This window comes from Ovis aries, chromosome 4, assembly GCF_016772045.2.
Source record: "Ovis aries strain OAR_USU_Benz2616 breed Rambouillet chromosome 4, ARS-UI_Ramb_v3.0, whole genome shotgun sequence".
NCBI lineage: Eukaryota > Metazoa > Chordata > Mammalia > Artiodactyla > Bovidae > Ovis > Ovis aries.
The window spans coordinates 46,678,812-46,701,280 of record NC_056057.1 but is presented as its reverse complement, the minus strand read 5'-3'; the positions used below and the strand labels follow the sequence as shown (position 1 = coordinate 46,701,280).

Here is a 22,469-nt window from a genome sequence, read left to right as displayed (position 1 = left end):
TTTTTATTATTTTCATCTTCTCATCTTTATTTCATGTTTGGGAAGGTATGCACACACACCTATATATATATACCTATATATATATAATTTCTTTATCTACTTTTATTTTTATCATTTATGTTTTCTTGGCTATCTTAATTCTTTTCTTTGTCTTCATGACATTAACCGTCAGAGTTTTTGGTTCATATTGTTTTGTAATAAGATAGTTTTGACATTTAAAAACCTTATCTCATTTTAAATTTAGTTTTATTTTTGACATTCCTTAGAATAACTCTTTCTCATATTTAATTTTTGTATAGTTAACAGTTATGACAAACATAAAATTAATTTGATTTAAGGCATAGCAAAAGCAGTCAAATGCATTTATCACCAAATTATTTACACTAATACTGCATATTAGTGTACAGATGATTATGTTTAGATATGTCACTGGAATGCTTGTCTCTCAGGCCATTCCACTGCATCAGTGCCAATTTTGTGTACTGCTTTTTCTAGAAACATCAGACTGTCAAAGCAAGGTGCATCAGACACACTAAATATGTGATTCAATAGATTGGGCATGGTGAAACACAAGACCACTTACAGATGTATTTGCTGTTTGTAGTAGTACTATAGCTTTATGCTCTTTGAATATAGGAATTATGGTTGAGTTAAATTACATTTCAGGTGATCCTATCAAAAATGTAATATAGCTATAATTGCAAGCATGGCATTATTTCATGTATTTCTGACAGAAGAGAACTTACATTTTGAAGCATCTTATGATTGAAAGAATTTTCCAGACTAGCTTCTGGCTTCTTGCATTTCACACCTCGTTACCTCTTTACTCTCCATATATTTCTAGTGCCAGAGGCCACAGGACATGGTCTATGATATAACCTCTAATCTGTACCTACATATCATGATGCCAGTTAGGTCTGTAGAATGGATGGTAACAGTATTTCTGGAAGTCATCCTTTACTGGGGCAGCAGCTGGCAATAACTTATATGAACACATAATGTCTTCAAACCACACCAAATTACCCAACTAAATTCAAGTACATTGAATCTCCAAATCGAGTTCCCTTTAGCCATATCCAAAAAAAAATGCTCACAGACACTCCAATGACAGTCTACACAAACAGAAATATGGTGGGAAAATAGAAAAAGACAGCTATCTTAACTAGTATGGTCAGATTAACTTACTTTACAAATTTTGCACAAATATCTTACCACTTGAACCCATATCTCATCCCCCTCTCAGGCCTTGGAGGAGGCTCATGAGTGTGAAAGGCCCTATACTTAAGCCTGTGGCCCTAGGTGGGAGGTACAGGTCCAATTTTATTATTTCCGATATGAATAATCAATTGTCTCAGTACATTTAATGAAAAGCCCATTTTGTTTCCTTTTCTGATCTGCAGTCCTGGCTACTATATATTGAATTTCCATATAATTGGGAAGACACTCTCAGATGTGCTCACTGCATGTGGTTCTTGTTTCCCCTCATGGTTGGTTCATTTTTAAAGTTTCCTGGTCTCTTTCTATAAGCCCAATAACATAAGAAAATTATGTTTTATGCTGGATCTAATTGTTTTACAGGAAATAAGTCTCCAAGAATGTCTAATATTCCATACTGTCAGAGCAGATGCCTCTGTCCTTGGAGTTCTAAATTTTATTTTTCACTTTGAGAATGTCTGGTCATTCTCAATAGTCTAGCTTAGTTACATTTTTGAAATATTTTATTTTTCTACATTTATTAAATATATACATCTTGTATTCTGCAGATGATAATTCCAATACTTGAAGTCTTTGAGGGTCTGATTCTAGTTATTTACTATTTCTATTGACTCGCTGGGTTCTGATTTCTCACAGTATTAGTGATTTTTTTTTTAATTTTAAAAACTGGTTAGTTTTTCATTTTATTTTTATATCCCAATAAGAATATTTTAAATTTTACACAGGCTTAAACTTGTTCCTGCTGATATATGGAAAGGCCAAGTCTGTACATTAGTGATTTTTGATTGTGAACATATGTTCAGTGGGGCATCTCAGGTGGCACAGTGCTAAAGAATCTGCCTGCCAATGCAGGAGACGTGAGTTCGATCCCTGGGTTGGGAAGACCCCCTGGGAGAGGAAATGGCAACCCACTCCTGTATTCTTGCTGGAAGATTCCATGGGCAGAGGAGGCTGGCAGGCTATAGTCCATGGAGTTACAGAGTCAGACACAACTGATCAACTGAACACAGCGGCACAGCACATTACTGTTGTAATTCTTTGAAGCCTGACTTAAAAGAATGGGGTTTTTCTTCCTAGAGACAATTTGAATTTGTTTCTTCTAGGTGCCTGGGAGCAGTTGCAACCCAAACAGTTCAAAATTAGTTTTTGGCTTGAAGTTTTTGAAATCAAACAGAAGTATGTATTTGGGCCACAGATTCTTGATAGTCAGATTGTGGTTTCACATTTTGGTGAGAGAACACCCCTCATCACTGCTTGCCACTAAGATTGAGGCTAATGAGGTAAATTTTTTTTTCCTAGTTCACCTTACTATTGAGCTTCCCTTGTGGCTCCGCTGGTAAGAATCCACCTGCAATGCAGGAGACCTGTGTTTGATCCCTGGGCTGAGAAGATCCCCTGGAGAAGGGAAAGGCTACCCAATCCAGTATTCTGGCCTAGAGAATTCCATGGACTATATAGTCCATGGGGTTGCAAAGAGTTGGACATGACTGAGCGACTTTCACTTATTATTGAGGGTCTAGCTATTTGGGGATGGGGTATAGCTTTATGCATGGATTTCCTATCACGCTGCCTCACAAATTATCTGTGGGCTATCATAGACAACTGTTTTTGTACATATATAATCAAAATTAATTACTAGAAAAAATGGAATTCTGCTTGGATTGTTACTGCACTATAAAATCTCTAGAAGAGTTTCCAAACACTCTCAGTTTCTGTACACATCTCAACATGTATTGGCAACAGATTTTGTAAACCAATCTGCAAACTCCACTTTGAGTAGCACTTATCTTATTCATCCTACCTTTGGCAGGCCCTAAGCTTTATCTCCCATTTCCACACCCAGCCTGAACTTGTGATATAATGATTTTTTAATTGACTCATGATTTAATTATCCCAGTATTTTTAATTTGGGGTACATTAATTAACTTGTTTTGGCAAGATATGCATATCAGAGCCAACCCTCAAATATCCCACCTTTCTCAGCGGTTTCATTCCCTAAAGACTTAGTGTAGGAAGGATTTTCTTTTATTTGACCTTTCATCACCATTTTGGAACCTATAGAATTGACCAATGTCACCATCTCCACATTTATATTTGTATACTTTTAAAAATTTTATATACTTCCTATCTTATTTACTTTTACAGTAAATAAGAGCAGAGATTCACATTCTTACACACACCAAAACGTTTGATACTTTGTCTCAAAAAATCAATGAAAGGCAGACAGTGAGTGAATGCTTGTAACTTTAAAATTTAACTTAATGTCTTTTTTGTGTTTCATTTAGGGTCATCATCTACCAATGATTTGAAAGTTGTGGATCTCATATATATATGATTTAATTTCCATTGTGTTAAGATTATTCAAATACTGGTCAATAATTTCTACTCATCAGCAAGAAATGAATTTATTGTCTAAGGATACTTAAAGGTATTTTTTTGTAGGCTAATGGCTTTTCCAAAGCTCTTTTAACTATAGAGGAATAGTACCCTATTTTAAACTCCTTTTCCCACAGATTTACTCATTTTCACCTCTGACATCACATTTTAATTTTTTACAGATTTTTTGGATGTGAACCAAATTTTCTTGAAGAGTACTTCTCTATTTTTCCATTAGTTCAAAGGTTTGTAGTTTTGTGGACCAAACAAATATTTCTGAAGATATTTATTATGGCTCATTAAATAGAAGTAAGATCTAAAGGTTAGCACATGATCTGGGAAGCTAAAAGTTTTGTATTATAATGCAGTTTGCCACGTGAATGTGTGACAAAGTGCTCACTAGGAAGATAGTGATTGGATATCCATCTTGTGTTAGTTTCTTCATTTAATCAAAAAAATATTTAAAAGTATTAATAATAATTAGTTGAACTGGGATTCCATGAAGAAGATCTCAGAGATGTGTGAACTTGGGCCTCAATTACTATAAGGGCACATGTACACATGTTAGTCCAAAGGACTGCTAAATAGAGTGTACAAGCATCTACCCCCTTCTTAGGCAGCTCAACATCACTCAGGGCATTATTTAAACAGTCTCTGTGCTGGTTAATGAATAACCATGAGGCTGTAGCCACATATTTGAGCCTGCATTCAGTTCAGCTCAGTCACTCAGTCATGTCTGACTCTTTGCAACTCCATGGACTGCAGCATGCCAGGTCTCTCTGTCCATCACCAACTCCCAGAGCTTACTCATACTCATGTCCATCGAGTCGGTGATGCCACCCAACCATCTCATTTTCTGCCGTCCCCTTCTCTGCATAATTAAGAGTATAATGCACACAGAAAAGTCAAGTTGTAGAAGTTAAGAAAGCACAAAAGAGGGGAAGATTGGAAAATAAACTTGGTCACATAAATTCAATGTTAAGAAAGCCATGGTGAGAGATTCACAAGAGGTTACTACTTACAGAGTGAAGAGAGGGACTTCCTGGGAACTGAAGACCTTCTGGGATTAAGTGCAGCTGTGACCTGCACCAAGTATCAGTGCTTTACTGTGTGTGTTAGTTGCTCAGTCATGTCTGACTCTTTGCAACCCCACAAACTGCAGCCCATCAGACTTCTCTGTCCATGGAATTCTCTAGCAAGAATCCTGCAGTGGATGGCCATTCCATTCTCCATAGGGTCTTCCCAACCTAGGGATTGAACCCTGGTCTCCTGCATCGCAGGAAGATTCTATACCATTTTGAGCTACAGGGAAGTCTTGCTACTTTATAGCTTATTTCAAGCGGCAACCTTGGGATCAAGCATGGCCAGATTTGATCCCAGGCTCCTCTTCTTGCTGAGTGCCCTGGACAAATTACTTAACTTGTGTGAATCTCAACTGTATCTCCTAAAAAATGAGGATATTTACTTCACAGGCCATGGGGTTTCCCAGGTGGCTCTAGTGGTAAAGAACCTGCCTGCCAGTGCAGGAGACTTAAGAGCCTCAGGCTCAATCCCTGGGTCTGGAAGTTTCCTTGGAGAGAAGGTAATGGCAACCCACTCCAGTATCCTTGCTTGGAAAATCCCATGGACAGAGGAACATGGCAGGCTACAGTCCACAGCGTAGCAGAGTCAGACACAACTAAAATTACTTAGCATGCACTTCACAGGCCAATGTAAGAAATGAGATAATCTGACATTGGGTAAAGACATCCCATGCCTCTAACAGCATCAGAGTTTGCAGTGGTTAAGTGCTGTACTCTAAAATGTGACTGTTCAAGTCACTGCTCTCTCACAATTACAGCTGTGTGATCTTGGACAAGTCACTTGACCTCTCTGTGCTTCAGTTTCTTCATATGTACTATTAATAATATTTTCCCCATTGGGTTATGAGGATTAGAGTTAATATATGCTTGGCACATAATAAACATTTTACCTAAAAATGTTCAGTAGTTTTGGATACTTTCTAGAAGTGATTCATTTTATTTTAGGTTATATTCACATAACTGGACAGAAAGGTGGTAACAGTCTTGCCAGCTGCCAGTGAGTGTCCCGTAACTGAGGCAACACTTCCTGCCTGCGGGGAACAGGTGGTGGTAACTTACCTCTATCTAGGGTTGCTGTGGATAATTGCAAGGTAGGTCCCGATGAGAAGCTTTGGAGCCAGCAGCCAGGCTGCTTCGTTACTGACAGTCTTTGTTACTGACATTGTACAAATTAACATTTCTGACCATTTCTTCTCTTGTGACATGGGGATAATTTTTGCCTCTCTGAGTGGTGTGAGGATTAAATACAGGTAACTTACCTACAGCCCAAAGCCTGCACCAGCACAGAGCGGCAGCAGTAACGATGATTACATCAAATACATACAGCAGTTGAGTCCTTGGAGATTCTTAAGGGAGGGAAACCAGAAGGTAGCCAGAAGTGGCCCTTTTACCTGTCTGATTTCGGCCTGGAGAAGAGGAAAACAACCAATCTCTTCTCTTTGCAACGAGGTAACTATGGAGGTCTCCCCTTGGAAAGATTACCTTTTCACACTCCTCCTTGTCGCTCCTCACCGCACCCCCCCCCACCCCCCCATGCAGGCAAAGACACTGTTCCTTCGAATTTTATAATCTCATTTCTGTACGTGCGGTTTATTTGGGCTTGGTGGCGAGCCAAGGTTGGGTGGAGAGAGGCATTAAAACCTGGCAACCTGGCTCTGGATGCCTCAGGGCTCCTGCCAGCCGTCCTCGGTTAAAAACGTGCTTTTTATTTCTCTTCCCCGCAGCCTCCTGTGCAGCAGCTCATTACCACCCGCTTCAATCACCGCTGCCAGCATCTCCCCAGAACATTTCCCCCTCCCCCCGCCCCGTCTCAGGGACATTGGTCGTAGCTGACATTTAAAGGAAATAAACACCGATTTAAAAATTTACAACCATCTCCGCCTGAAGAACCCAGCAGCAATGAATAACAGAACAGTCCAGAGAAGAGCGCCTGTCGGGGCGCAGCTCCGCAAGCCCTTCCCGCCACACAATTCCCCACACCCGAGCATCACAAATCACCATTTCCAGGCACCACTTGAGGCTGCCAATTCTACTTTCGCTTAATCTCATTTTAAATCCAGCTACAGACGAAGCTCTGTCGCTGCGGCGAGGAGCGGGGCGGGGGTCAGCGGGAGGGACGCAAGGCCTAGGTCTGAAAGAAGCGCAAGGGCCCCTCGCGGTTTGGGGTCGCAGGCGGATCCCCAGAACCAATGCGGGCCGCCCAGGCTCCGAGGTGGGCGAGCCCCGAGGGGCGCCAGGCGCAGCACGCGCAGACAAAGAAGCCGGCGCCAGCACAGGTCCCCACCGCCCTTCTCCTCCGCGCCTCCTCTCAGAAAAAAAAAAAAAAAAAAAAAGGGAAATCTGAGGGCCAAAAGGAGACAATCCAGTCCTTTTGCTCCTCCAGACACCTAGGCGGGAGCGTCTCTCTCTCAGGCGTTTAAGTCCCTCAGGGCAGCTTCGTGGACTCCGTGGCCCCCGACCCCGCCCGGCGGCCCTTTAGAATGCGAACTGGGCTTCGGCGCCGGGACTCCCGAGAGGCGTGCGCCCGGCGCAGCGCGAGGTGCGGCGAGCGAGCCCGAGTGGGCGGGGGCCAGGCGGGCGCGCGCCGTGCGACGCGCGGGGGCGGGGGAGCGGCCGGGACACGTGTGGCAGCGGCGGGGGGGATTCGGCGCCCGGGGCTTTAAGAAGGTGTGGAGGGGGGCGGGAGCTTTCCCAGGCCTGGCCGAGGGGCGTCGCGCAGAGGCGGCGGCGGCGCACCGAGGCAGCGACCGTGCCGCTCCCGGCGTCCGCAGCCCGGCCCCGCGCTCCCGCGGGCCAAAGAAACTTTGGGAGCAGCGGTCTCCCGCGGAACTTCCCGGCGGGGCTCGGCGCCCGCGCCCGCTGTACTCCGTCCGCCGCCTTCTCGCATTCTCTCCGAGCGGCTCCTCGGTCCCAGTGCCTCCAAAACTGAATGAGAGAGCGGCGCTCGGGGCGCGCGGTGGCGGCGGCGGCGGCATGGAGCGCAGTTCCTGGGCCCCGCGGACTTTCCTCCTGGCGCTGTTGCTGGGGGCGACGCTGAGGGCGCGCGCGGCGGTGGGCTATTACCCCCGCTTTTCGCCATTCTTTTTTCTGTGCACTCACCACGGGGAGCTGGAAGGAGATGGGGAGCAGGGCGAGGTGCTCATTTCCCTGCACATTGCGGGCCACCCCACCTACTACGTTCCGGGACAAGAATACCATGGTAGGTACCTCAGCATCTCCGCTCTCACCGGCCAGCGCACCTTTATACCGCTTTCCTTCTTCCCAGGGGCCATTTAAACCTGAACCGTGACAACCCTTACCTCAGCTTTGCGCTCGGAGGTGAGAGAGAAAACAAACTTAGTGGGGGAGAGAGTTGCGAGTTAGAATTTATTCACCGGTCGCCCCTCACCCCGACTCCCCACGCTCCCCTCACGCGTCTCCCCGAGAGGAGGGGGTTCTGGGCAGGGAAAGGCCAGAAAATTCGGTCCTCCTCACTCGTGGTTCTGACAGCTGACACTTGAATGAATTCGCGCCTCTTGTTTCCTTAACCCGAGTCCTTGGATTCCAGACCTTTGTCCCTGCTCTCGTTCCCCCTGCAGGGCAGCCGAGTGGCGCTAGGCTTTGCGGACCCGCCGGTGACAGATTGACGCGCCCGGGTCCGCAGCCGCCCCGCCAGTCGCCCGCCCGCCGCAAACTTCCCGCAGCTCCTCGGCCAGGGGTCCTTCTCGGTTCCTTCAGAGTAAACGGCCCTCCTGACAGGGAGCGGCTGCTTCCAGCGCTCTATTCTAAAGTGGCGTTGAAAATGTCAGGAAATGGTGTGTTTTTTTCTGAGTCTCCTCTTATTTTAACGTGCCTTTTCTTTCTAGAACGATCTCTGTGATGTTTATTAATGATTATGTCTTTTTAATCTGCACAGCTTTAATTTCCAGGTAGGGACTGGAAGTTCCTTATCATTTAAAGATACCTTTTGAAAAAGGATCATTATGGAGCCCTTCATCAAAATTAAACATGATTGAAGAGGTACAATTTAGCTGCAAGCAATAGAATGTTGTGTAGTGCATGCATTTTTTTATGTTTTAAGCTAGTTAATGGAGTATGTGGGAAAATAAGATATTGTCTATTTTCTATTATTTCCGCTGGAACTTCTGAATATTTCACTTCCATGGCGCTTTTAAGCGGCAACAGGCACTATTTAATTAGAATCTGAAGGCAAAAATACTGATACCCAACCGAATAGAAACTGTTGTCTAGTGATTTCATGTTACAGTTTCCATCTTTTGTGGGCTAACAGTTATTGGCATAGCAGGAGATAATCCACGGAGCAGCTGGCATTTCAGATAAACATGGATATAAAAATGATAAGAAACCTTAAGTTTTCTATTTAAAAAACCCTTCATATCCGCTTTAAAATGTTTAGTCTAAATGCTTACTAGAGATTTAAAATAGTGCTTTTACAGCTTTCTTGTGGCATGGCGGCAGCCTTGTCTGTAAAGCAGAAGTCTAATTTGGTGGAATTTCAGACTTTGGAACATTAATTTTCTGTAGCTAGTCCCCTCTTTTAAAGCACTTATTGTGCTTACTCTCTTCTCAAGCGCAGTCTGATGTTTTCCTGAGTTCATGAGAATCTTTTAAGGAAAAGGACCAGCCAATATGATGGCAACTCAGACCTCACCCGAAGACCAGTGGATTGAACCTGTCACTTGGTGTGAGTCTTAGGGAAGGTGTAGAGAGTCAAGGCTGGGCTAAAAGATGTGGTTGTCAGGTTGTGATAGAAGACCTGTGATAATACAAAGCCTCATTTCTGCCCCCTCTGTTTCCATATCCTTTGTAAGGTGCCAGCATATAAAACTTAAAAATACCAAAAATATGACGTAGACTTTGCTTTTACTATGAAGCTAGCAAATGTAAGTCAGCCTAAGACTGCCCATAATCACATTCTAAGTCTGAAAAGAAATAAATGATAGAGAGTAAGATTGCAGTGTAACACTTCAAGTTGCAAGTTGTGTGGGAAAGTCTCAATTTCTATCTCTTCCATCACTAGAAAAGGTAGAGAAATTTTATTGTGTAAGTTTAAGACGATCAAATCATTCTAAACTTTGTGAATGGTTTTTGTAGGATTTTAAATTCCTGTTACCTGTTTTGTGAAATATTTAGATTTTGAAACTGGCTGTAACTATAGGCCTTCAGTAAGTTTTTCCTTGTAAAATTTTCTACAGGTAGAAGAACTGTTTAAAAATGAAATGATGCTTATACATGTCTCCTTTTCTTATAGACTTTTGGAAATTAATGTTTAAAATTAATTATGTAACATCTATTTAAGAATTGAACTGATAGTAAGAAATTTTAACCTAATATACTGTTGTAGTTAGGCTAGGAGGTTATTTGGCCATTTTTTTTTTCAACTAAGAAATACAAAATATTAGCTTGAGACTTTATTTCTAATTTTTTAAGTCTTTAAAATGTAAGTTATGTCAGGAAAACTATCTTATCTATGATTTACACTGAACTCAGCATTTGAGGAAATGATTTTGGGGTACAGCTGATGACTGTTACTTTTTTATCTAAAAGAATGCATTGAGACAGAGGTATTGTATATAGTGCTACCTAACACAGAACATGACTGGAGATCAGGCTGTGTCAGCTACCCTCTGAGACTTGTGTCTGTGACAGAATATGAGATGGAGAGGCAAATATCAGAGTACAATATTATGGGTCTCTGTATGTGTCGTATTTGTGTAAGATTTTTGTTGAAAATCTTCTGGAAAAAAACACGCAACAAAAATACAATACAAAGAATTTGAAATTTGTGTATCTAACAGAATTGTCAGATATTCCCATCTTTAAGTAGTGTATTCATCTGTTCACAGTTTTGGAAGCTCTACTAATTCTCATCACCTGATCACTTGGTACCTCTGTTGTCAGCTTCTTGTATGTTTTAAATCTGTTGTCTATGACTTTCTTGAAAGGGCATCGTTATTCACAATGAGCCGTGGTGTCTGCATGATGAGTTTAGAAACTCAGCAGTAAGAGGTTATGGTTGTATATTTAGCAATATATGTCTATGTGTATGTATATCATGTTGAATTAGGAAAGTCTCAGGGTCGGAGCAATTTTTCCTAGAATTTCCTTTTTTTGCACAAATCTCCAAATATGGTCAGTTTCCACAGCATGGTTTCCAGGCCCATACCTTAATTTCTTTTTTTTTTTTTTTTTTGGTAGAAAATTGCAAATGATGGGAAAATAGGAAATGGAAACCTAGATGGTCCAGTCAGGTAGCCATTCTCTTCCCCAGCCACACCTGGCAATTCACTGCTCCTTCTCCTAAGGACCAGGTCAGGATTGTGAAACAAGCAAAGATTGAGTTGATGTCTGCACCTTTTCTTTCCCCCGATAATCCCTCTTCTTCACCCCAGCTCCTTAGCCTTTTGTTTAAACCTCCTCCTCCAACCAATTTGTAGTGACTGTGACTTGTCAGTGTTTTATTCTCCCACAGTCTTAATTACAACTGTCGAGAGATGTTTTACCCATTCTGTTTAAAAGAATTTGGGCATCATTGAGCAGACAGTATATTTTGAACTAGAAAGACTTGGATAAACCTTACATCCTGTAATAAGAAAATGCCTACTCACAGGATGGGCTTTATTCAGTCATCAGAAAGGAAAGGTCAGATATAAGAGAAAAAAAAACAAAAAAAACCAAAAACATTATCTGTGAAAGCCTAAGTAAATGAGTCTGTGAAAAGTGCCTGAGCTTCTATGAGACAATTTATCTGAATTTCTAAAAAGACTAGAATACCCATTATTACAGTGGCATAAGGTAAGGGAAATGTTCCAATACAGTGAAAAATATGCTCTAAAATATTTATTGAGGAAAAATATCTGTTTTAAGCAGAAGTGAATAGGTAATAAACCATGATGCTTTATAAAGGGGATTTGATTGTATTTTGTAAATTCAGTATCACTACTGGTAGTTCTTCCGTACTACATTTTCATTCTGTTATTTATTTAATCATATTGTGGAGTGTGTGGGAAAACCAATTTCAACTGCTAAAACAGAATGTTTATGTAAAAAAGGTAAAATCAGGATAAAGTATTTAGGGTATTTTGTTGTAACCACTCTTGGTATTATATTAAATGTGTTCTGGAATCAACTGGTTGCCATTTAAAAATCACCATTCAAAGGCAGTGCAATATAATGACTTCAATTACTAGAATGATACGTATGTCAGATACAATTTTTGATAATATACTCCAGATTAAATTTCTTTCAAGGGAATGATTTTTTTAAAATTTGAATTAAATAACAATTATTTGATTTAATATTGCAGTTATTTGAATTAGCAATTATTTGAATTAATAGCAATCTGCTATTGCTGAGGTAACTGGGTTATTGATTGGGTGAGTAAATATTTGTTCTTTATATGTCTCTGACTCTGGAATCAGCATATTTAAGCTCAGAATCATTTGTCAAATGCAATTTATAAGTGAACTGCATCTGTGTCCTGCTTGTATATAACTATGAACACCTGAACATTTTAAAGCATTTTCCTCTACTTGTCTTATATTTCATCTCGTGCTCTACAACTTATTTCAGATATGTTCTACTGATGTGATTCAAATTGTTTCTTAAATCATATAAACATTGATTTAATATATATTCCCTGTGTGAATTTCAAAAAAATTGATCTTTAGAATCATAATTGAAAACATCTAATTTAGGCAGATGTTCTTACTTCAGTCATATCACTACATTACTAGAAATTATTTAATTAGAATATTTTCCTCTAATTTTTATGAATCTTTATTTTAAACTATTATTTTTATTTTAATCAAAAATGGTAAAGAATAGAAGTTCTATCATTGTAATCATATATTTTTCATAGAACCATCTTATTCCAATAAATTTGTCTTTTCACCTTTAAAAAATGGTAGGTGTTTTCACATTTTTTTCCATAAATAGTATCATTCAAAAGATAATATCTAGAACTTATCTTTGATTTATTTTTCCCGTGCCTGGAATTGGTCAACTCTATAGATGATCTGGAAATCTTACATTATTAGTTATATAGAATATGTTGCATATTAAGCCATACTTACTCTTCCAATGACTTCAGATGACACCTTGACATTTATTATGTCTTTAATGTTCACAAATAGTTGCTAATGCATGTATATTTGAAATATATTTCAGGTAGCCTTTACACTGGAAAAGCATAAATGAGTTACTGGTACTTTTTAAACACTGGCATTAAAAAAATCTTGTATATATTTTCACAGAAAAATATAAAGCTCTTTCTTCTTTTAAAAATTCTTTATGTCATATAAAAATAGAAAAGAATGGATAACCCTACACTCAGTGCTTTTGGTTAGAAGGGGTAGATTCAGTGTGCAAAGAAGTGCTTTGCACTATGATTGGGTGATGACATAACACACATATGATAAAGAAAATTCATTTATCTAAATGTTTTGGCTTCAAGGATAACTTGGGTGGTTAATCCACCCCTCTCCTACCCCACTGATTTTAAAGTTATTTATAAAACAATAAAACTATCAATCTTATTAAACTTAAAGAAATATTAAGAACATATATTCAGAAATTAGAACTGAATTTTCAGATATGAAGATTTCTTAATGGCTGCTCAAACACAAGAGTGGTATATTAAAAAAAAAAATACTTTTGGCTCTCAGGAAATTCCACATGAGGTGATCTCACTTTGGTGTCTGTTGTGCAGCTTAGAGAGTAATTTTTGCCATGGTCACCTGCCATGCCCATCTCATTGAAGGCAGAGCTTCTGAAGGGTTGAATGCTGTGCCTACGGGTTAACCAATTATTTCTAACGTGTGCTTCTCTAAAACCACACATATTTTTCCTTTCTATTTGATGTCCTGTAGGAGCGAAGGGTAGCAGCTGGATTTGGAGTGTGTAGAAGGATCACTACAAATGTACAGATGTTGATTTGTGGCTTAAGGCAGCTCTAATTATTCAAAAAATGTAATTAGATAGTTTTTGAATGCCACAAAGAGATAGTTATAGGAATTATGAGGTTCCCAAGTAAACATTGAAAACCCAGGTTATCTTTTAATGCTAATTTAGCTTTCCTTAGAAACGTAAAACTTTGGGAAGCAAACTAAATTTCATTGATTAAAGGACTCTGAAGCTATGTGAGAACTCATGAGTGTTTCAGATAGTCCCGGTTATTGGTGGATGTTGGCGCCTGTGCACCAAGGGACGTGAAGAAGGGCTGATGGTGGTTTACCAATAAGCGCTACGCCCGCCTCAGAATCGGCATTCTCGGCCTTTCCTGCTCTGCCCCCGTCTCCTTCCACCTGCATCTCACGTGCTTTCTCCCATGTCCCCTGTCTTCCTTCTCCTATTTTTTTTTTTCATTTTCTTTCTTCTTTTGCTCTTTCCCTTCACATCACAGGGCCTTGTCTTCCCTCTCGTCTTCCTTCTTCCCTGCTTCAAAACTTGATTCCTTTGCTCCTTTAATTCTTTCTCTTTCTTCCTTTCAGATTTACTGTCACTATCTCAACCTTTCTCTCCTCTATAACATGAAAAATATTAGTGTATATACAGACAGTGTGTAATTACCATGTATTTTATTCATTGGATATTTATAATAATAAAAGTGGATGAGTTGGCTCTTGTTATTTCTCTCTAAAAAAAAAAAAAAAAAAGCTTCATCTTTCTGTGACATGCACTTGCCCTTTCTAAAAATCATAGGATAGTTATTCCTAATAGGAAAGTAGGTTCTTCCTCCTACACTGTAAAATCTCTCAGAAGAACTTTCAAGCCAGTAGCTGTTTAATTCTGAGTCAGCTACTTTCCCCACTGTCTGCTATGGAGTCAAACTGCAGAATCAGAAGTCTGTGTATGGAAGCATATGTATATAAATATACACACACCATGAGGAAGAGGTACAGTTTAGGAAAACGCACACTGAATTAGCTTAACTCTAGAAGGCAGGTTGATTTGATGTCTTGAATGCTTGAGTTCATAAAGGCTTTTCTAATAAAGGGATGGACTGTTTCTATCATCACCTTAGTCACCTCAAGTTATATCCTTTACTTTCTAGTCTCTTTGCTAAGACTCCTGACAGTTGCATAGCTATGAAATAGTGATGACACCTTTCAGGGTACCTGGCACTTAACAGGTTATAAACAGGATAGAGACCTTGGCATGAACACTAGATTGGGAGTTAGAAAGGGAGGTGTGTTGCTCTGGAGTAAGTTCCACAGTCTTTCTTCATTAAAACCTATTTTAGGGACTTTTCGTACTGGTCAAGTGACTCAAGACTCCACACTCCCAATGCAGGGAACCCTTGGTTGGATCTGTAGTCAGAAACTGGATCCTACATGCTACAACAGTATTCTTGCCTGAAAAATTCCATGGACAGAGGAGCCTGGTGGGGTACAATCCATGGGGTCATAAAGAGCCAGGCACTACTAAGCAAGATAATGGTGGTGGACGAGGAGTTCAGCAGGAACTGAAGGAAATAACTTGAGGTGACTGAGGTGATGATAGAGACCATCCCTTTACTAGAAAATGCTCTATGCAGTCAAAGTTTATACCTGAACAGCTGTATCAGCCCTGGAATACCTCTTATGGACTTCTTGTATCGTAAGAGAAATCAGTCAAGTTCTTGTTATTTGCACCTGTGTAATTCTAATTATTTCTTCTAAATGCATAAATGATCCATTTTGCATTCTCTTCTAGATTTGTCCCAATTCTTGTATTGAGCTCTGAAGTGCTCCAGTTCTCCCATAGAATTGCTTTTGGTCACATTGATGGAACTGTGATATTTAGTAAGACACTTTTGATGGTACATTTTCAGAGTTTTCTTCAAGATGTACTATTAATACTTCTGCAGGTGACAAAAGACTGCATTGTATGCTAACTTTTTACTGAGGTTTTGAGAAGGTAACCTGTGCCCAACCTTCAATTTCTGGAGTTTCTTGTAATTGATAATTTATGCTAGTGAGTTTGTTTGTAAACTTTATTTCCTGTCAGTCCTATTTGTCTAAAATGCAGTATCACCAAATGTAAATCCTGTTGACACTTAAAATACTTGATGTGTGACATGATTGTGAACATGAGCTCTGCCCCAACCTTAACCTTGTTTGTTATGTCTGGCTCAGCCTCTAGGACCAAATCCAGTATTGTCATTTCTCTCTTGCTTGCTGTGTATTTTCAGAGGAAACAGGCATCTCAGCCTTACCTTTAGGAACAAGTAATCTTTTTGTCTAGGCCACCTTTGTTATGAATGTTGAAATATCCTATGATCATAGTTGCAGATCTTTTCTTACTTCCTTTTTTTCATGTAAACACTTTCTATAACCTCATCCTGCAAAAAATGTTACATGTCCAATGTTTGTGATGAATATAAGGAAATTACTTGCTTGTAGGCCTTTTTTTTTTGAAAGATGAGTTCATATTCCCATTCCACGCACTGATACTATTAAAAATTTTTAGAAAGGTAATTCAGGAACTTAGGAATAAATAACAACAACATTAACAATAGCAAGTCCTAAAGAAGCCCTTAGTATGTGTCAGGTACTGATCTATTTGCTTTATGTATGTTAATTCATGTAATTTTCACAAGAACCTCATGAGGTGGGTATTGCTATCCTCCTTTTCTGGATGTAAAAACTTAAGTCACAGAAAAATAAGTGTTTTGCCCAAGATCATAAAACTGTCATGCAAGAGTGCTCAGTCCGTCTTGCTTCAGAACCCGTATTTTTATCTAATATGCATTTATTTTTAGAAATGAGAATTATTTCAAGAAAGAGATAATAATAAAACATAACAAAAGACATTTTAACAGAGGGAAAATAAGGAAAAGCAAAAGCTAATTTTGTTATTTAAAATAAAGACTGCAAAGTGAAACCAGAAAGATTATATCCATGCCAAACAAGACCAGGATTTTATAGTCCTAAATACTCCTTGACTAGAATCACCTTCCAGATAAAGCACAAAGCAAAGATATCATTTAGTTCACTGTTGACTTAAAAGAGTTAACATACCTTTAAACTATCATCATGAATAGAAATATGAGAAAGTGATTTGCAAATTTTGCTGAAATTTATTAACATTTTGATGAATGTAATTTTAGTGAAGATTTTCAAGTAAATAGGAAATTTCTTCTCTGATTTACTGTTAGAACTTGAGTAGGACATGAATATAAGAGGAAAACTGTAAATTTAGATACAGAGACATTTGAAAAGATTTTCATTGCAGTTCATCTATTTGTAACGTATTTCTTTCTTTTGGAAATTCCTTTAAGTGTTACCAGTCTGTGGGTAGAGCCTGTGAAGTTGAGTGATGGGCTTCACAGTGAAAGGCCTAGTGACAGTCCAGGGCGTTGTACAGTGTCTGACCTTGCTTGTCAGAGGTGTGCTCTCACAGTGATAGAGACACCAGTGGAATAACGAGTTGCTTTGTACTTGCCTTTGTAGGGTTATTTTTCAGATTCAGATTTTTAAATACCACTTTCTATTGAGCTTTTTTGAATGAGGAGGAAAAGGGCTAAGCATCTCCTGCCCTTGTCCCCAAATTAATTCACCTCCTTCCAAGGAGGGCAGAGGTCAATTGGAGGTTTGGTGGCAACCAGGTGAGGTGACACATGAATTATGGTGGTAATACCAGTGTTTCCTGAATTGTCAACCTTATAATTTATCCTAAAGTTTGTCATCAGATCTGGGCGGAGAGCCACTGACCCCTGGTGGAAGCTAAATCAGAGGGTGGAGGACAGATTCAGGCTGGGAGCTTCCTGTGTCAAACCCACAGAGGGCCTGAAGGGAGGAAGGCTTATGCTTTCACTAGGGGAGAAAAATTTGCTTCATTGGACATTAACAAAAGGACAGTAGCCTTATAAAGCTATTATCAAAAAATGTAGAGAAGGTCCACATAGAGATCATTTCCTTCCTCAGGCAGGACAGAGCAGATCATCTCTTTGTTTAGCATTCACCGGTGAGCTGTGCCGAGTTGTAGCTCTAATGGCAGATCCGTGAGCCTCCAGGGTGGTGTAGGAAACCCAGAGGCTAGTTACTGGGTGACCTGACCTGATACAGGTATTAAACTGTGAATATTTCTCTCAAAGAGGCAGACACTTCATTCCAAATGAATCGTGAAGCATTTTAAACATACAGAAAACTATAATAAATTAAAATTTAAGATTGGTATCACTAATGAGTACCCAAGGGATACCTATTTGTATCCGTTGAAGTAAAATGCAAATGCTCTGGAGATCAAGCTCTTCACAATTGTTAAAATAATACTTAATTGATTTGACCCACATTGCTGAGTGATTTTTGTACGTCTAGACAAGTTTGTCCTGTCTCAGCTATGCCAGGGATTCCCACATATTTCTACAATATAATGAAAAACATGGAAGCTCCGCAAACATGAAAGGAGGAAATCTTGAGCGAGGTACAGGCTTGGTTGTCATCTTATAGAAACAACTGGTAAAAAACAAAGTTCATTGCTTTGGTTAATTAAAGACAGATATTTCCAGTGAATAAGAAGAATGTTTCTTCTTAAAAGTATTTGTCAGTAAAAGATTTATATTGGAATTTAGGTTGGCTATTGAAATATTACCAAATAAAATGATTTCTTAAGCTTTTATTTTGGTTACAATAGATTTAAACCTTTATTTTTACTTATGTTGTGACATGGACCCACGTGAAGATTATAAGTTTTATTATGAGCCACCACAGAGCTGTAAAGTTTGGAGAAGGGCAGGTGTGCCAGAGTACCCTGGCTGCCAGCCACAGAAACTGGTTCTGGCTAACGTGGGCTAAAGGAATTCATTAATAGGAAGCAGTTTAGAATGGAAGGAAAATCCAGACATTAGACTTAGAAATGATGATAGAGTATCATGGAAAAGGGAGTCAACTGCTAAAGGAATCATGGTGTAAGAGTCATGATTTTCTAACTTTTTAAGACTTTATCCACCCCTCACCCCCATTTTCAGGCTTTTCTGGCCCCACAGCTTGGATGAAACCTCTCCAACTCCTTTGCTTTCTTGTTGTCAATGAATTCTAATTCCTGGGACCACACGTTTCATTGACTGACCTGGGCTATGGCCATCCCACTGAGATAGATGTTAAGATCAGAGGGGTATCTCTTTCTGAAGGAAAATTCATGCTGTTACCCCAAAGAAGGAGAAATGAGTGTAAGGCAGGCAGAAACAACAGATGAGTGCCACAATATTCACAATACATGGTTAAGGGGAGAAAAAAGTGTAAAATGACCTCTGGGAAAGAAAGTATTGACACAGATCATATGGAGAAGCAGTGTTCTCTGGGGTCCTATTGCATTCTTCATTATATGTGAAGATTTTAGCGGTGTTTTGAGGGCAAGCGTTGAAGGGCAAATTATCTTTTTATTATGGATATAGATCCAACCTAAAAGTGACTTACCATGCTTTTGTGTTCTTATAAGAGTGTCTGATTCTCTTTTCAAAGCTGCACACTTCAATACAGACTGCCTATCCTTGTACATGAAAACCAGATTCTCTGAGATGTGTACACTTTTCTCTCTACCTCAGTCCCTGAAGGATCTTAGATTCAGTGATCTGTAAGGGAATATTGAAGGTAAATTAATGAGTACATGCCTCTGCCTTCATGCATTGCTGTAGACAAACCATCCCAATATTCACTAAGAAGATGTGAAAATGTCTCTGTCTTCTTTCGCCCTTTATTCTTCTCCTCCTTCGCTCTGTGGTGTTGGGGCACCCAGGGCTCTGTCCTTTCTCCTTTTTTCTTTTTCATCTGCCCTATCTCCCCAAAGATGCCATCCATTATGACGCTTTAAGTGCCACCTGTATGTTGGTGACTCTTTCCTGACTTCCTGAATTCCTCGCTCTTACACCCCAGTCAGTATCTCCACTTGGATGTCTACTGGCATCTCAAACTTAATATACCCCCAAATGAGCTGCTTATTTCCCCTAACCCTGCCACCCCCAGAGTAGCTCCTCTTCGAGTCTCCTCATCTCCTTTTTTGCCAGCTGAGTCACAATAGTTTTTCAGTCCCCAAAATGTTCTTTCCCTAACATTCCACATCTGGTCCCAAGTCCAGCTTTACGTTAATACACACCCAGATTCTGCCGTGGCCACCACCTCCTCACACCTGGATTACAGCGGGCTGCTGATCACTTCTCCTGCTTCAATGCTTGTCACCTTCATTCTAGTCTTAACACAGCAGACAGAGTGATTCGGTTCAAACCAACCCTCTGCTCCACACCTAGGACAACCATCCAATCCACCAAGTTGCCTGGAACAGTGGGTCTGCCTCTGTTTTCCCAACAATATTGCCTGAATTTGAAAGATAAAATCTTTTGTAATTCTATCCATCCTTTTTGTTGTTCCCCTTCTTCCTGAGAAAAAGAGAAAATCCTTGGCATGGCGTTGAAGGCCCATAGCACCTGGCCCCATTGTAACTTTTCTGAACTCATATCTTACTAACTTTCCTCTTACTCTTCCTCTGAAATTATGCAGGCTTCTTTTTTGTTCCTCAAACACATAAAGGGCTCAGTTCTGTCTCAGAACCTTGGCACTGTCTGTTCCCCTTTCTAGCATGCAGTTCCCCAGATAGCCCCATGCTCCCTCCCTTCCTAATTCACGTGTGTCTTCAAACATCCCCTTTTCACTGAGTTTCTCCCTGTCTATAGTCTTTAAAGCTTAGTCTCCCCATGCCACCCAGTATTCCGTATCCCTCTGGACTGCTTTATTTTCCTTCATAGGTGTTATCATCACCTATGTAGTTTACTCTTTACCTTGTTTGCTTTCTGGAACCCTCAGAATAATGCCTTTAAGTTCCAGCAAGGCAGGGATTTTTGTCTGTTTTGTTTGCTGCTCTGTTTCCTGTGCCTAGGATAGTGGCTAGCTTACAGCAGCCATGTAAAACATTTTGATATAATGAATTAATGAGCAAAAATAGCACTTGAGAACCCCGTCTAACTTCAGTTATGTTTAAAATTGTTATGTGAAAGTGATATTCAAAATAAGAGGAAAATTTATAAAAAATGGATTTGTGAGTACAATTTGGCCTTTTGAATCCATGATAACAGTGTTTTAAAAAATGTAAAAACCATGTTTCTACTTTCCCACCCTCCAAACTTGCAATATTCTCATGACTTTTCTGAGACTATGCAACTCTATTTATAGTAGTCTGTTGGATTGGCTTTGCTTTAACTATATGTTAGCATATCCAAAAAAGTTCTCATAGCAATTAGTGACTACAATTATTAATAGAAACTATAATAGACTTGAAGCTCTTATTCCCAGAAGCTCCTCTGTGCTGCACCATAAATAAATTTGAAGCAATTTTGATGAATGGGTAGATAGTTTGCATTTAAATTTTCATCTGAATGGGAATAAATAATGGGCAGAAAAGAGACCGAAATAGCTTGGCTTCGTACTCAACAGATACGTAGGAATCTTAAAGAAAACACACAAAAAAAGGAAACAAAAGATTTCATCTTTGAAGAGAACTCTATTTGGGCAGTGATGAATATATGAAGGGAACAACAGCTTAGAATTCTGGCTCTTCATTACATTTGATTTATTGATACCTTGTAAGTTGAGAGCATCAGAGGTTCCAAACATGAATTACGGATTTCAACATGAATGTTGCCAGGAGTTGTTAGTGAGAATTGCTTCCTCTTATAGATAAGATTGAAGATTCTTTCCCCCGCTCTATTTCTGGTATATGTGGGTACTTTACTTTATAAAGTATCCTTTGAAGTCAGAGGAAACTTAGCTCTTAGGAATTTATGGTTGTGGATGGCGCACGAACTGGTTCATTCTGGACTTTGCACTTTCAAGCTTTGTGGCCTTGAGCAAGTGATCTCACCTCTCTGTGTCTCAGTTTTCCCTTCTGAAAAATAGCAGTGATGATAATACCCGGCTCATGGGTTTGTTATGAAACTTCAATGAGAGAGTTCATATAAAGAGCAACACAGTGCCTGGCACAGAAAATAATGTTAGGCATTACTGTTGTCATGCACTTGCTGCCACTCTTTTTTCTGTGAGTAAACAGATCTATATTGATGGAAATAGGATTTATAACCTTTTTTTCTCTTAGCGTTATGCGCTCATTTTATTGATATTTTTCAAAATATATATAATTCTAAGACAGGCATAATACTTTATTGAATGGCTGTACATAATTTATAAATTTATAAATCTTTGACATTTTTGTCAGTTTCATTTTGTTTTCAAGATTCTAAACACTATGGTGAATATTTTTATACATCTTTCTAAATTTGGCACAATTCTTCCCCTCCTCCACTCCGGTTGTGGTTTTATTTTCATTTTTGTCATGAATTTTTATTTGTAGATTATGTTAGTAAATTTATGAAAACAGATATATTTTTGTTTCTTTTGTTCTCTCATATTGCTTTTGTGCTTGGGGAGTCTTTTCCTACTCAGAGACAAGATAAATATTTGCATAAATATTTTCCTTATCCTATTTTAAATTATGGATTATCATAACTATGCATTGTTAGTGCATTGATTTCATTTGTTTATATTTCTTTTCTTGTGGGGCAAGTGGATCCCCCAGAACCACAAAGGACTCTTAGTTGATACAGTAACATTCTGCCATTACCTGGTTTGTCCTAGCCACTATTCAAAATGCTTTTGAAAAAGCTGTCCCATATACTATGTGTATTGAATTATTGCTACTGACCACGGTTGTGGCATGCAAATGTCAGGTGCCTTTACTTAAGCCTTTCAGGGAACCTTTGCTTTTTTTCAGCAGGATTTAGCTTACTTTCCTGCACAGAATTCTTTTTGGGATTCAATATCGTCAACT

At 39.5% G+C, this 22,469-nt stretch overlaps 1 protein-coding gene across 2 annotated transcripts in view; it reads left to right on the top strand.

Moving 5' to 3' along the window:
* The first annotated feature begins 7,360 nt into the window (after positions 1–7,360).
* The window catches only part of RELN (reelin), a 536,122-nt gene continuing 521,013 nt past the window's right edge, over positions 7,361–22,469 (top strand). The window contains exon 1 of one of the 2 annotated variants that reach the window (XM_004007831.5): positions 7,361–7,872. In XM_004007831.5, coding sequence (XP_004007880.2) covers positions 7,647–7,872 — 226 coding nt within the window. In that variant the 5' untranslated portion in view covers positions 7,361–7,646. 2 annotated transcript variants of the gene reach the window in all.